This window comes from Poecilia mexicana, unplaced genomic scaffold (assembly GCF_051168715.1).
Source record: "Poecilia mexicana isolate PSO_F unplaced genomic scaffold, ASM5116871v1 scaffold_11, whole genome shotgun sequence".
Taxonomy (NCBI): Eukaryota; Metazoa; Chordata; class Actinopteri; order Cyprinodontiformes; family Poeciliidae; genus Poecilia; species Poecilia mexicana.
In genome coordinates this window covers 1,751,205-1,765,236 of record NW_028263380.1, presented here as the reverse complement: position 1 = coordinate 1,765,236, position 14,032 = coordinate 1,751,205, and the positions used below count along the sequence as shown (strand labels likewise).

At 38.5% G+C, this 14,032-nt stretch overlaps 2 protein-coding genes across 3 annotated transcripts; one reads left to right on the top strand and one right to left on the bottom strand.

The window, feature by feature from the left end:
• Positions 1–643: 643 nt before the first annotated feature.
• Positions 644–2,722, bottom strand: rpa3 (replication protein A3). Its single transcript, XM_014992654.2, has 4 exons — positions 2,565–2,722; positions 2,382–2,456; positions 1,351–1,462; positions 644–828 (listed from the first exon to the last, which is right to left on the bottom strand). The coding sequence occupies exons 1-4, from the start codon at positions 2,661–2,663 to the stop codon at positions 746–748; spliced, it is 369 nt and encodes a 122-aa protein (XP_014848140.1). The 5' UTR covers positions 2,664–2,722; the 3' UTR covers positions 644–745.
• A 182-nt stretch (positions 2,723–2,904) lies between these two features.
• On the top strand, positions 2,905–13,644 carry umad1 (UBAP1-MVB12-associated (UMA) domain containing 1). Of its 2 annotated transcripts, none has more exons than XM_014992652.2 (4): positions 2,905–3,226; positions 3,316–3,403; positions 10,009–10,094; positions 11,632–13,644. In XM_014992652.2, the coding sequence occupies exons 2-4, from the start codon at positions 3,322–3,324 to the stop codon at positions 11,905–11,907; spliced, it is 444 nt and encodes a 147-aa protein (XP_014848138.1). In that variant the 5' UTR covers positions 2,905–3,226; positions 3,316–3,321; the 3' UTR covers positions 11,908–13,644. The 2 variants fall into 2 exon arrangements, with proteins under 2 accessions (XP_014848138.1, XP_014848137.1); XM_014992651.2 differs by having other exon boundaries at positions 2,908–3,185.
• The last annotated feature ends 388 nt before the right edge of the window (positions 13,645–14,032 follow it).

The following is a 14,032-nucleotide window of genomic DNA, read 5'->3' as shown; positions in this document are numbered from 1 at the left end:
CTTGAAAAAGGTCTCAAAACAGCATCATCTTTTATGCAACAAAATTTTATATTGTGACAGGCCTAATGATGATGCAATAATACAAAGTAATATTCCAAAACATAATTCATCTATTTGCTGTTATACAGTACGTCTGTCCTTACTGAGCATATGATCTAGATGTATTTAAAACAGACTTTACAGTTTATAATAAAATTAGCATAAATTTGTTGTGATACACTGGCATCCTGTACACAATGGGCCCACCAGCAGATCTGTGCTGCTGAGCAGTTCTAGGTCTGCAGGTGGCCCATGCTGTCTTTACATACAGATGATGAACTGATTAGAGCTCTGAGATGTTGTTCTAGAACATCTTTAAACTTCTCCACCTCTTGACCACCTGACCTGAATGCTGGGTTTCCATGATGACGTTTGTTCTCTAATAAACCTCATAGCAGAAGGGCTTAAGTACTAAATCATACCACTTTTCTGACTACTTTGGATAAAATTAACATGTCATGCTTCATTTTCATATTTACGCAGCACATTGTGCTGCACCATCACATCAAACACATCATTCGACAGGATAAAATGTGAAAACGTCCAAGTGGTGTACACTCTCTACATAGGTTAGGTACTTCACAAATAATCCAAACTGTCGCCATTTGTTGCATTTATATACATTTTATTGCAAACGTTTTTGTACAATCCTCAACTTCCAACACAAATAAGACAAAACAGAACCCATTTTCTCATACACTCTTCTTCATCCGCTTGCAGCCACCTGGAAAGGGTAATGCTGGGGGAAGTCATGAATGACCTTCAGTGCTTCGTTGTACAGCTCTAAATCTGTCAGACAGAAACATCGGGTTATTAGTGAGCATTGCTCAAACACACTGCAGTACAGCTGTGTTCTTCAGTCAGATGGGCCGTTCTGTCAGATAGCCATACGCTGTCAGGATAGCATACATGCAGTGAGTACCATGCCTGCGCATGCAGATTAAGAAGTCCAACCGTCAGTTCAGCATACACAACAAGTTATGACGAAAATAAGCCATTAAATTGTTTATAATATAATATAATGTGATAACTAGATAGATATACATGCGTTGTTGTGGTTTTAAAGTGTATTTAAAGCAGGTCTGGCTGCAGCTGCAGTCAACTACAACACACGCCCGTGTAAAACTCATTAACCTACTTAACCGCTAAGTCAGGATGTCATACAGCTGTTAATAACAGAGTGTATGATGATCTACGTCATGATTCTATGTTGATGACTAAATAAAATCATATGGAAATGACAGTGTATACATGACTGAGATAAGCGTACGACTATCTGACAACGTATGCTGATCTGATAGGACACCGTACCAAAGGGAACCCCCTTGTCCTCTCTCAGCAGGTTGTATGTGCTGGCCATTATTTCTCCTTTGTTCGACACCATTCCTATAACCTCCACAATTCCACTCAGCTCCTCTTCAAGCTGAAAAAGAAATGAATATCTAGGTTAAAGTGCCACTCATTCTTTGACCTTTCATTTTACACCTTATTATAAACAAACCATTTGATATCCATATAAGCATTAGTTGTTGGTTGAATATTTAGGCTTTTATAATGAGCTTCAATGATAAGTGATTAAAAATTCACATTATTTCCATCTATTCTGGTATTGATTCTTGATTGGAATCAATACTGACTTAAAAAAGTGAGAGATTGCAACCCCTGATCTATCCAGCATACCTTTGGGGGGCCTCCTGCTGGTAGATGTTGGATAGTTTTTATTAGAGTCATAGTCAAATTATTTCCATACTAGAATGTCACTTTAAATCATCAATTGTCAGGAGTGGTGGAGTGCAGAGGTAAAGCACATCAGGGAAAGAAACCCTTTTCTCTTGTGGCATTGAGAAGCACTAGTTTTATCCGATAAAGGTGATGCAATAATATAATTTACTGCTTTTCCTGCAGAACACCAGCTAAGTGTCTTTGTCTCATACAGACTTGTGTTTAGGAATCTGAACGGTCTTTCTCAAAAATAAGTTTTGTTTGAGACTTGTGCCAGTTTGTGTAGTTGCATGGAAGGTAGTTCGATCTGTAGAGTCTCTTATTTCACATTGGACTTTACTGAAATGTTTAAGACAAATTACATCTGGTTCGAGCAGCATATTAGACAGGCCACAACAATAATGAAGAGACAAAGAGCAGGAGAAAAATTAACCTCCATAAACATCAACTACTACGTGGTTCATTCTCCAGATTTTATTACAGGGTTAATCCAAAATAAATAATAAGCAGTGAAATGACTATACTTAACAACTTATTACAACATGTATTTAAAATATTTCACTTCTGTTTACATTAAGGCCCCTGCATTTAAACAGTATGAACGTTTGAGATGTACTTACAGGTTCATTTAGTTCCACTGTTGCAGTCTTTCCCTCTCCATCCATCACAGTGAACATTTTCCCAGTAGGGTGAACCTAAAGCAGAACGCAGCCTCAGTGTTAGACATTAATGTACAAACGTTATCTACACCTCTAACTGTGTGAAACCCCACTTTCACTCATTGTATTGCACACCACTCTGACCTTTTCAACACGCCCGATGAAGCAGACGGCTCGGTTGATGAACTGAGACAGCATGGAGCAGTTTATTCTCGGTTTTGGAACGTCCAGTATGCCTGCCATTTTCGCGGGTTGCTGCTGCGACGTCGTTCACTGAGAAGATGAGACAAGAAGTCGCGGGAAGTTTCGCGTTGCTTGTATTTTGTGCTACGTTAGCCCGCGCGGGCGGTGCGTCTACATTGAGTATTGAGTGCCCTGAAGAGGCTCTTAGTAAACGTTTACATGTTGACAAAAACGAGCGCTCCCAACCATTTTTACGACACATCCGTTGTGTTCCAGGATCTGAATCCCTAGAAACAATAAACAGTTCCGCTGAATGTCTCGAACAGATTCATTTGTAACAGAACTACAGGTGTTGTTATTAGTTTCCCTTCGACAAACGGAGCAGGTGGAAGTTAGCCATAGAACCAAAATAACACTTCACGGAGGTTATTGCAGAAAGTGCTGACGGAAGGTAGTTCGATCTGTAGAGTCGATAGCTTCACGCCAAGGAAGAATAATATTAGAGCTCTTAAAGAAGTTAACGTTCAGAGGAGCCATGATGAATTGACTGTCAGCGCTCTGTCGACTTCAGGAGGCTCAATAGTAAGGGCGACATTACGAAAACATTAAAACGACCGGGAGAAGTTAAGCCTTCACACTGGTATCATTAACTGTGTAAAGCTGTCTTCAGTAGCGTTTAAAACTAAATTATTTTATCTTTTGTCGATTAAAGGAAACCATGCTTCAGTTTTTGGGACTACGGAAGGACGCCAAGAAGTCAACATCTGACAAGGAAGCGGATGGAGGCTTCGTCATTGTTGGTAAGAAGAATGTTTAGTTTGTGGTAAAGGCAGATTGCAGCTGCTAGGAGTGAATCCAGACAGGGGTTTTTGGGTCAGTCACAGTCGGTGTTGTATTTATTATAGAAGTTCTGTTCGGCTTATTCACGTAGCATAAAATTACAATAAAGGTTCAGATCCGATGACCTTACAGTCTGTGTGTCAAAACATATTTCATAGGACAGATGAAAATATAACTTTAGAAAGGGACCAAGACGGGAGCATTTTGTAATCTCAAATTTTAGGATGAGTTTTCTCCCTCGAGGTCACATTAAAGTCTGTTAAAAGTTGACTCTTACCAAAATGTAATTAAAACAAACAAACAAACATTGACTGAAAACGTCCAGGAACAGCCTCTGACGAATGTCCTGTCTTGCAGTGATTATATTGAGTTTCGTTAAATCAGGGGTGTCAAACTCATTTTCACCGAGGGCCACTTCAGCATATTGGCCACACTCAACGGGCCACATTGACGGTACAAATCAGGAGTGCATCCCTGCTAAAACACACCCCAGACAAAAGGTTGACTTCCCTCATTCAGTTCTGTAGAGGCTTATAATGAGTCAATGGTCCAGGTGAGTTAGAGAAAGAATGCATCTAAAGTTGCAGATGGTAACTCTGGAAAATTAGACTTGGGCACCCCTAGCATAAATGTATAAAAATACAATGTTAAAAATAATTTAAACACCTCATATAGTTAAATAACTGATTTAATGTATTGACGTTTTAAATATTACATTTGAGTTTCCATGGATGTAAAATTACTGCTCAGTTTAAAAATTACAATATTTTTAAACTGAGCAGTTTAACATCTGTCCGTTTCGGAGAAGCGAAACCACGCAAATAAATAAATAAATAAAATCCTGGTAAAAGCTCACACCGGACCGCGCAGGGTAAAACACTCACAGAGTTCAGTTGATCTGTTTGGATCAGACAGATCCAACTGACTGATGAATTAGTGCAGATTTTTCTGCAGATGGGAACCAGGAGGAAGTTGTTCAGACCCCAGCGGGTGAAGTGATGCTAATTTAAGTAAATTCGCTGAATTTAATTTATTAAAAGTTACTGGGGCCTCAGTCAGTGGTTTTTCAGCAGGGCCGAGCGCAAATCGTGACACCGCACCTACTACTGGCACTTCCGGTGGCAGGTGTGACACCTGCCACAAGTGCCACTGCTTTCGGGACTAGCTGCCAGAGTTGCCACTGCGTTCGGCTGACTTCGGCTGACCTCGGCACCTCGTACTGGCACTTCCTCTGACACCTGCCACAAGTGCCACTGTTTTCGGGTCTAGCTGTCAGTGTTGCCGCTGACTTAGGCAAATGGACTACATATCCCATGATGCTTTATTACTAGTAGAAGAAGAACTTAAAGACAGACGAAGAAGACAGAATTTAATAAGAGGTTTTTTTCGCAGAAATACTTATGTTAGCTGAATTCCTACACGTTTTGTATATCATGTATGATTCGTTCATCCTATTTATTCACTAAAGTTCATCTGAATAATCCAGCCGACTCCTTTCGTCTTTGTATTAATTAAATACACAGCAGGTATAAGGGATGCCATTGGTTTCGTCACCTTTATAACAGCTGAGTCTGGCTTCCACTAGAGCTGCCGTTAGGTGTCCAGGATGTTTCAGAGCTGTCACAACTGGTGCCGATGTTTTGGGGGATGGCAATGACAGTTTTTTGAAAACGTGTTACTTATAATGCGTATTTATAAAAAAAAATTCAATGGTAATTGGTTATTTATCCATTTAACACTTTGAATATTTTTGACTGAGTTTAATTCAAGCAAGATGGCCAATTGAATATACTATAAAGTGTCACTATTACAGTGGAACCTGTCACTATGTTCAAGGACACATCTGGGTAATCACACATCACTGATAGTTAATAGGACTTTTTACTTAATCAAAATGACATTCAACCCTTGCCCATGTTTATATCGCAGAACAGTGGCTGACATAGTGCAACAGGAAGCCAAATGTTGCAACTGGATAATAGTAATAATAATCAGACTCTGTATAACGTATATTGTAGAAATTAATAAAGTTTGAAAAATAAATTTAAGCTTAATGATCATAATTTCTCATGGAGGAATAATAAGTTATTTGATCCTGATGTAGTAAATTCACACGTTGACTAAACATGAATTTTACAGCAGACTTCAAATTGCTGTTTAAAGTATTTACATACAGTGGCTAATAAATATTGACAAATCAATTACTATGCATATACTTTGTGACATAAACTTGAAAAAATGTTGAAACATATCTGCCAAATAAAATAATATGTAAGCAGCACAATTTTCTTTGAAAAAAGCATTTTCATCTTAAGTATAACCCAAAGTAATTTTTATTTCCAAAAATATGTAACAATCTTGTTCTTAATGCTGCTTAGGATTCACACATTGTCAAATTTTTTGAGGTGTAAATACTTTGTGTTTTGACTTATCAATATTCAATATTGGTGTAAAAAAATTTGAAGGTGGTTTAACTTGAAAGTGAAAGTCCTCCTGCTGCCTTGAAAATGCTGTTGAAATGCATTTTGTAGCTCAGATTTTAGTCATTTTCTCATCTTTGAATAAGAAAACTTTGAAGACAATGAACAGAACCAGAAACAAACACAGAGAAGCAACCTTCATTTATGCCACACAAATCTGTAATAAACTTGACAAATAATGAAAAATAGTGGGGATTAAATTTAATAAATAAAAACAAGTAATAACTATTTAAAAATGGTTAACAGGCATTTTTGGAAAATTATGATAACATATTTCTTTTTTTTAAAATTGCATTATCTTAACAAAAAACAATGAAAGTTATAGTGGCTGCCTGGTCTATTAGATAATAGACCAGGCAGCCACTATAACTTATGACATCCTGTGCACCGTCATGGAACCATGCTGAACATAATGTCACTCTGGAATTGTCAATATCTCATGTTGCCACTGTCACAAATATTAACTAATAAGTCAATATTAGTGAACTTACCCGGTTTAATAATCAATAGCATTATATTAAGGTCATTGTATGAAAATAATTATAATCCGGAATTGACAGGAGCTTGTCAGCACTGACATACCATGGCAACCGAGTGTCAGTTGTAGTGGTAGGTACCTAGTGGTAGCTATTATCAGCTGTTGCAGAAGAGGTCCCATCTGACAGTGCAGGAGTTGTCTTTCTCTGTTTAAGTCTGAACACCGGCTGTATATTTAAATATGTATGAGAATTATGTTGTAATTAAGATATATTTTATTTCTATTTGTTTGAACTAAAGTTATTCATATGCTACATTCTGTCTGAAACAGATAGAGAATGAGGTTAGCAGCCTGTGGCACTCATGGCCACCTTACTTGTGCCACCTTACCCAGTGGTAAGGTGGCACAAGTGGCACCTTACCCAGAAGCCCGTGGCACAAGTGACAGCTTATGGCAACTGTCAACATGTTTTCACTGAGGCTGTTTATTGGAAACTGAAATTTGAGACTGTATAAAAAATAGACCAGGGCATATTTGCTTTTTTAAGGGAACAGAATACTTAAGAGGAAATGCAATACTTTGTGACAGATCCACCATTATTTTCATTAATTATAAATTCATTCATATTAAATCTGACACAGAAGCTGTCACCAAAGAATATTCTATTCCTATTCTATTGTTTTCCCCACTAAGCATATTTAAATATGCTGAAGTATGTATAATACAATTTAAAATACTTTAAAAATACAACTGTTTATAAATATGGCTGCATGTATAAGGTTTCCAGTAACAAAACAGCGTATTATGAAAGATTAAATGTTCAAATACGTCATTGTGCCTGTTAAACATATAACGCTGAGTGGAGCGGTCGAACGCTATAAGATGGCCGCCCTAAATCTCGTCAGCAAAAATAGGCGAGAGCGGTCCGTGAGGCGTGGGAGGTGCCAGTATGAGGTCGTGGCAACCCTTGGAAGGTGCCGAAGTCAGCCGAAGTCAGTAGCAACACTGACAGCTAGACCCGAAAACAGTGGCACTAATGGCAGGTGTCAGCGGAAGTGCCAGTACGAGGTGCCGAGGTCAGCCGAAGTCAGCCGAAGTCAGTAGCAACACTGACAGCTAGACCCGAAAACAGTGGCACTAATGGCAGGTGTCAGCGGAAGTGCCAGTACGAGGTGCCGAGGTCAGCCGAAGTCAGCCGAACGCAGTGGCAACTCTGGCAGCTAGTCCCGAAAGCAGTGGCACTTGTGGCAGGTGTCAGCGGAAGTGCCAGTACCAGGTGCCGAGGTCAGCCGAAGTCAGCCGAACGCAGTGGCAACTCTGGCAGCTAGTCCCGAAAGCAGTGGCACTTGTGGCAGGTGTCAGCGGAAGTGCCAGTAAGAGGTGCCGAGGTCAGCCGAAGTCAGCCGAACGCAGCGGCAGCACTGGCAGCTAGTCCCGAACGCAGTGGCACTTGTGGCAGCTGTCACACCTGCCACCGGAAGTGCCAGTAGTAGGTGCGGTGTCACGATTTGCGCCTGCTGTCTCTCTGGTTTTTGTCACTACGAGAAAAATGTAGATGCATTTATCGGTTTAATTTGTGATGGGATCTGGATTCACGGTGAATATTAACTAAACCGCATAAAATGCGACTAAATAGCCGATGTTAATATGATTGCAATTTCACGGATAAAAATAGTATATGATCGATTTTTTATGTTGTCGGTTAAGATAACGGATAACAAAAAAAGTCTAGCGCGACCTGCTGCCCTGACACCAACTCACACATCTTCATTCACAGTCTTACTTGTAAATCGATTTTTCTTTTCTTGGAAGTTTTGATGTTAGCTTGTTGATGTCTCAGTTTTATTCGCTGGGAAAATCAATAAGCAGCTTGAGGTGATTCTGCTGCTCTCTAGTGGCGAGAAGCTGTAATGTTGGCTGGTAACAATCGGAATGCATTGTGGGATATGTAGTTTGTAGTCAATTTGTGCTCAAAACCTATTTTAAGTCAATCATCGGCCTATAAAATGCTGAGGCGGGCCACATGTGGCCCGCGGGCCTTGAGTTTGACACATGTGCGTTAGACCTTATCCTTCTGACTACCAGGAAAAAAATATTGTCCAATCACCATTTTTTTTAAGTCCCACAGTCTTTGTAAGGTAATAAAAGGTTTTATGCACTTACTTTGTCTCTTCCCATAAAATGTGTTATTACTGATGAACGCCATTTTTATGAATTAGAAAAAGGTACGTACAAAAGTCCCACCCCTTCACATGTGGTATCATTGAAAAGCCCTAAATGTCCTCTCCAGATACCAAAAGGAATTAACTCAGTAGAATGCAGTGGATGGGAGATATTCAAGTTTAGAAATGTCCTCTACAGAGGACAAAAATGAACTACTGGTAGTCAGGAGGATATAATAGCTCTTTTACTTCATCTAAACGTCATGTTTATTGCTCTACAATATATTCTCCTTATTAAAAGCAACTAGATAATTTATTGTAACTTAAAGCAAAAGTACATGAGAGAGGAGCCCAACCATAGAGAAGTACATATACTTTTCAGAAGCCTGACATTTGTGTTTAAAACATCTGTTTTTGATTGGCTTACTGTGATACTCTATTGTTGTGAGATATTGAAATTGAAAATATTTTATTCTGTGTAACAAATCTTTATAAAATGACTGTTTCACTTTCTCAGATGACTGTCAAGAGATACTGCACTTTTTTTTTATTTAGCAACATTACATTTTTTTGAGATGTAATGTCAAAAAAATGTCTGAAGATCAGGGCAAATAGGAAAATGAGAATGTTAGCCAAGCAGGCCACTGCTATGTCCAGCTGGTCTCGGGTGTTTTCTAAGTAGACAGTTGAAAATAAAAACTCCCCAATTTTTCCTTTGGGGGTGTTAGTCATGCATTAGTACTTTCAGCTGTTAATAACACATTTCAGCTCTTAACAACACCTTTTTGTTCTTGATAAACCTCTGAGGAAGGCTCTCTTCTGGCTCACCCAGTGCCATGTCACACTGTACCTGGAACTGAAGGTCCAGCACTCTGCTCAACCTAAGAATAGACGGAGCACAGCTAAAAATACATCATATTACAGGCATTTTTTTTATTCCTGTCTCAAGATATCTGTATCTCATGAATTCACTGCCTGGCCAAGAAAATAGTCACCACCTAAGAAACATCACATTCTAATAAATTTGATCATGACACATATTTGAATGTAAGTACTGAGGAGAATCAGCTGCAATGTTCTTCTCTGATCTGGTGCTGCTACAATGTAACGGCAGCTTAAAAATTAGTTGCTCACTGAATTCACAATGTTCTTGGTATCATAACGAAAGGCCAACGTACAGTTGGGTTGAGCCAAAACTGAAGTTCACCAGTTGAAACATTTTCAGTTCATTTCACTGGGAAACATGAGCATGTAATGGTTGTAAATCAGAGCAGGGTTTTATCAAACAGTAAGAATGTTCCAGGTTTGTCTTTTGCTCAGATTTTTTTTTTCTTTAGTGTTATTTTCTCCAAAATAAGAGATCAATCAGAAAAACTTATTTGACCTTACATGACAGAAATACATTTATTCCAGTGTTTTTTCTGCATCTTTTCTTTGGTCTGCAGGAGAGACCACTGACGAACAAAGGCAGAGGGTTAAAACTGTAAACACTGGACAGCCCTCAACAAATGTCATAGTCCAACCATCAAAGGTGAGCTTGTGGAGGTTTGCACTGCTGTTCAGTTGTTCCTCTGAGACTCGGGGCTGGGTTTGTACCTCAGTTTTACAGTCACGGTAAAGTCATTTTGGTCAGTTTGTCACTGTTATGGTAACTTTGTGATTTTGACGGCAGTTATTTGAGTGACCATGGCATCTTCATTTACGATGGAGACGATTCCTTTGTTCCACTTGCACAGCTGATCACATTCTGTGGTTCTGCCACCTGTTTCTCTCAGGCTCTGTGTATCCTGTCAGGCTGATGCAGTCAGTTCTGTGGTGGGAGCAGTAACCGGGTTTTTCTAGGTTAACTGAATCATAAAATTACTTTTCTGAGCCGGTCCGTTGATGCTCTGGGTCTTTGAGCTGATGTGAAGAAAACCCACTGCGGTTCTACCTTCACTCTGCTTTGAGTCTGAGAGTAACCTGAGACAGGGACAGACATCAGTTCCAACAATCATGCAGTAGAAATGTAGCTTCAATCAAAGTGAAATCCTTTTAATCATGATTAGTTTATAAAAATGTTACAAATCAAAATAAATCTGATAGTCCATGTGCTCGATCCCAAGGGGCGGAACTTGGGAGCTCTTATTGCCCCATTTCATATCCAAGGTGAAAAATCACAACCATTTTCAAATTATACAGCAAATAATACAACAAATATCCATGGGATAGTTTTATTTTTGTTCACTTTAAAACAGTCTACAGCTCATATGTTAAATGGTAAATTTAACTCATACAATTTATGTCCTCCACATATTTTAGGTAATTCCTCATATAAAGTAATATTTTAAGTTTGGAAACCAATTTATGTTCTGATATAAAAAAAATAGGTTCTACTTGTGCTCAGTGTATTAAGGAATTTCAGTCCAAATCACATTTTTATGCCTGGAAAATTCTAAGGTGGTTTGGAAGCCAAAAGAGTTTAAAATAATCTCATTGTATAAGAAAGACATTTCTCAAACTGTTTTAAAGAAACTGCTTGGTGTAGAATGATCCCTTCCAGGTTTGTTAACATATTGAATGTAAGAATATTCTATAACTTGGCACAACCAAATTCAGTCATTATTGCTCTCAAAAATGCAAATTGCTATTTATTCTGGTAAAATATGTTGATTTGGTTGATTTCAAAGAAGATGACAATGCTTTTGTTGTTAGCAGCTAGCCGTTTGTCTGACACGTAGCGATATCGAAGCCTCCGATCCTTGATAAAATCTACCAAGCTAAAACCTTTAAGGCAAATTTCCACAGAGTATGTTTGGCAAAACAGTAAATCACCCACAGAGACAGGCTGCCGGCTGCATCATGATAGTCTCTATAGTTATCATGCATTGAGATCTATGTCGAGCCTTTGTAAATGAGTGCTATCAAATGTTGAATTTATCTTCATCAAACAAACAGAATATTATTTCCGTTGTGTTAAACTGCCAAACTAAGGTGCAAATACAGTTTTTGGATCATTGCATATCTGTCTGACTTTTCTGTACACTGGATGTGAATAGAAAAGTAAACATGCCCGTTTTACCTCACAGTTACCCTATCCAGCTCCATCTCAAACAGCTGATGCAAATCCACCTCCAGTTTTACCTGATGTGGGACCAGCAGGCGGCCTTCAGTCTGCGGAAGTCACTTCAGCGCTGCCGGATCTTCTCGGAGACGTCCCCTTCACGTTAGCTCCTCATGTCCTGGCCATGCAGGCCGGGTCCAGCGTGGTCCCAGATGTCCTGCTGTCCAGAGACGTAAACTACAACCTGGCTAGTTTCCAGTATGACTTCACCTTAGAAAATTCTGTGCTCCACAACAGTTAGTCTGTTTGGGTTTTGACATCATTAGGAGCTCCGACTCTCGAGAAGTGGGTCCATTGGCTGATTTTGACAGTTCACAATTAAACTAATCAAAAAGTAAAAGGAAACTGATTAAACAGTTGCAGAGAACCGTATAGCTTTACCATTCTCTAGTTGGCTCCTTTTTGTCTTCTTTTTAAATCTGAAATGGGAAATAATTGATTCAGTTTTCATACCATGTTACTGCAGAGGAGCCCGGTTTAATTCAACAGTTAAGTTACCTGTAATTCAGTGAAGAATAATGTATCAGTGCTGCTGTCGGTCATTTGTTCCAGAAAAACTCCCATTTATTCCTCCTTTGGCTCCAGGTTTTTGTCTGATAAAAGATTTGACCCTGACTCATGTTTAACTGTATGACAGCCTGATTATTGGTCCTGCTGTTACCAATATGCTTGTCAGGATAAGTTAGAGGAAATGTTACAAGAAATGAGTTCAAGGTTGTGTTTGTATGTAGGTTCATTTTTAAGAATCGAGTGAATCATATTGGTGTGAAAGCTTTACTAATCTTCCGACACCATCTACATCTTTGAACTGTGGTAGGAAGATCAGCAAAACTATATCAGAGCTTAGCTGCAGTTAGATTTGCTTAAAACTAATCACTATTAATGATGTTTCAAAATGTATTTTAAATAGATTCCTTTACTTAGGTAACAGAGATAGCTGAAAAAACAAACAAAAAACAAATGTATAAATGGTTATATATTAGGAAAAATGAGTAAAGATCCTGTCAAACATTTGTTTGACAGGATTTTTACTCATTTTTACTCATTTTGTTATTAGTGATTTCACTAGTAACAAAAACCTTTCATTTACAGTGACAAACCTAGTAAAATGAAGGTTTGTTTCCCACTAATTACTGTCTTCACCCCTTTTTATTGCTCTCAATAAGCATTTTTTCCTTCTGTTCCATAATTTAGAGCCATTTGCTAGTTTGTCTGTGTATTTTTCTAGTGTATTTTTATGTCCTGCCTATTTTTAATAGAGGTGAGTCAAATACACATGCTATTAGTTCAGATTTTATTTAGGAGGCATGTGTTTTATCCCTGCAAAAACTGCAATTCATGGCAGGATGGAGTGGAGGCCCACAGTGGAACTGTGGAGCAATATCACGATTTGATCCCGCCTCACATCTCAGCACTTTTAACTTCAAGGTTCTTCTGCTTAAGCTGTTTTTTTGAGATCCTTTTAATTTCTAGGCAATTTCATTTAAGCAGAGATGCACTATAAAACTCTTTTGGTCTTCCTCTTTGTAATGCTATTTGCAAATGAAAAGCAATAGGGGAAGCAATGTGCAATACATAAAAATGAGGTGAATCTATTTACTTCCTTTAATAACAGTTGTGGCTAATTTACCATAAGGAGTAAATGGCATGGCTAATAACCTGCTTAAATGTGTGGTTTTTCCAATGCGTTGAGCACCAAGTGGATCTGTTTGTCGGTTTCTACCTGAGTATTCACACTTGTTTGAATCAATCATGAATTTCAAGGTACACGCTAAAATATCAACCTTGTGTTCCTCAGTTGGCAACACTGTAGATGTAATGATGATGTAATTTTTTTCTCTGCCTTTGTTGTGTTTAGCGCTGTTTTCTAGTTAATGTTCTACGTTTAGCCATTGTTACCAAGCTTTTTTTTTAATTACTCCTCTACCACCTGTGCCTTTATCATACAGACTACCCAATAAAGTCTTTCATGTATCAATTTACGTTGTAGGTTATTAAAATAATGTTAGTTTTTGCAGAAACTATGGCTGATAAATTCTATTCCATTTAAACGGCAAAGCACCATCATAAAATTACTTAACAAGAACCTTAGTCAGATCCAGAGGTGGGTAGAGTACTCAAAACCTGTACTCGGTTCAGAATATCACTACTTCAACGTATTTTTATTCAGAGAGCTTTCCATTTTATAATAACAATTTTACTAATAAATAACGGCAACCTGGCAATAAAAGAACCCTGACTCCAGAGTATCTGTGCTCGGCTGTCTGACTGTACAGCCAGAGATTTAAAGAACAGTATCAAAAGCAAATAAGGTGGTTTAGGAGAGCTGCCAACAACTGCTGGTTTCATCCAGGACATGTTGCTGT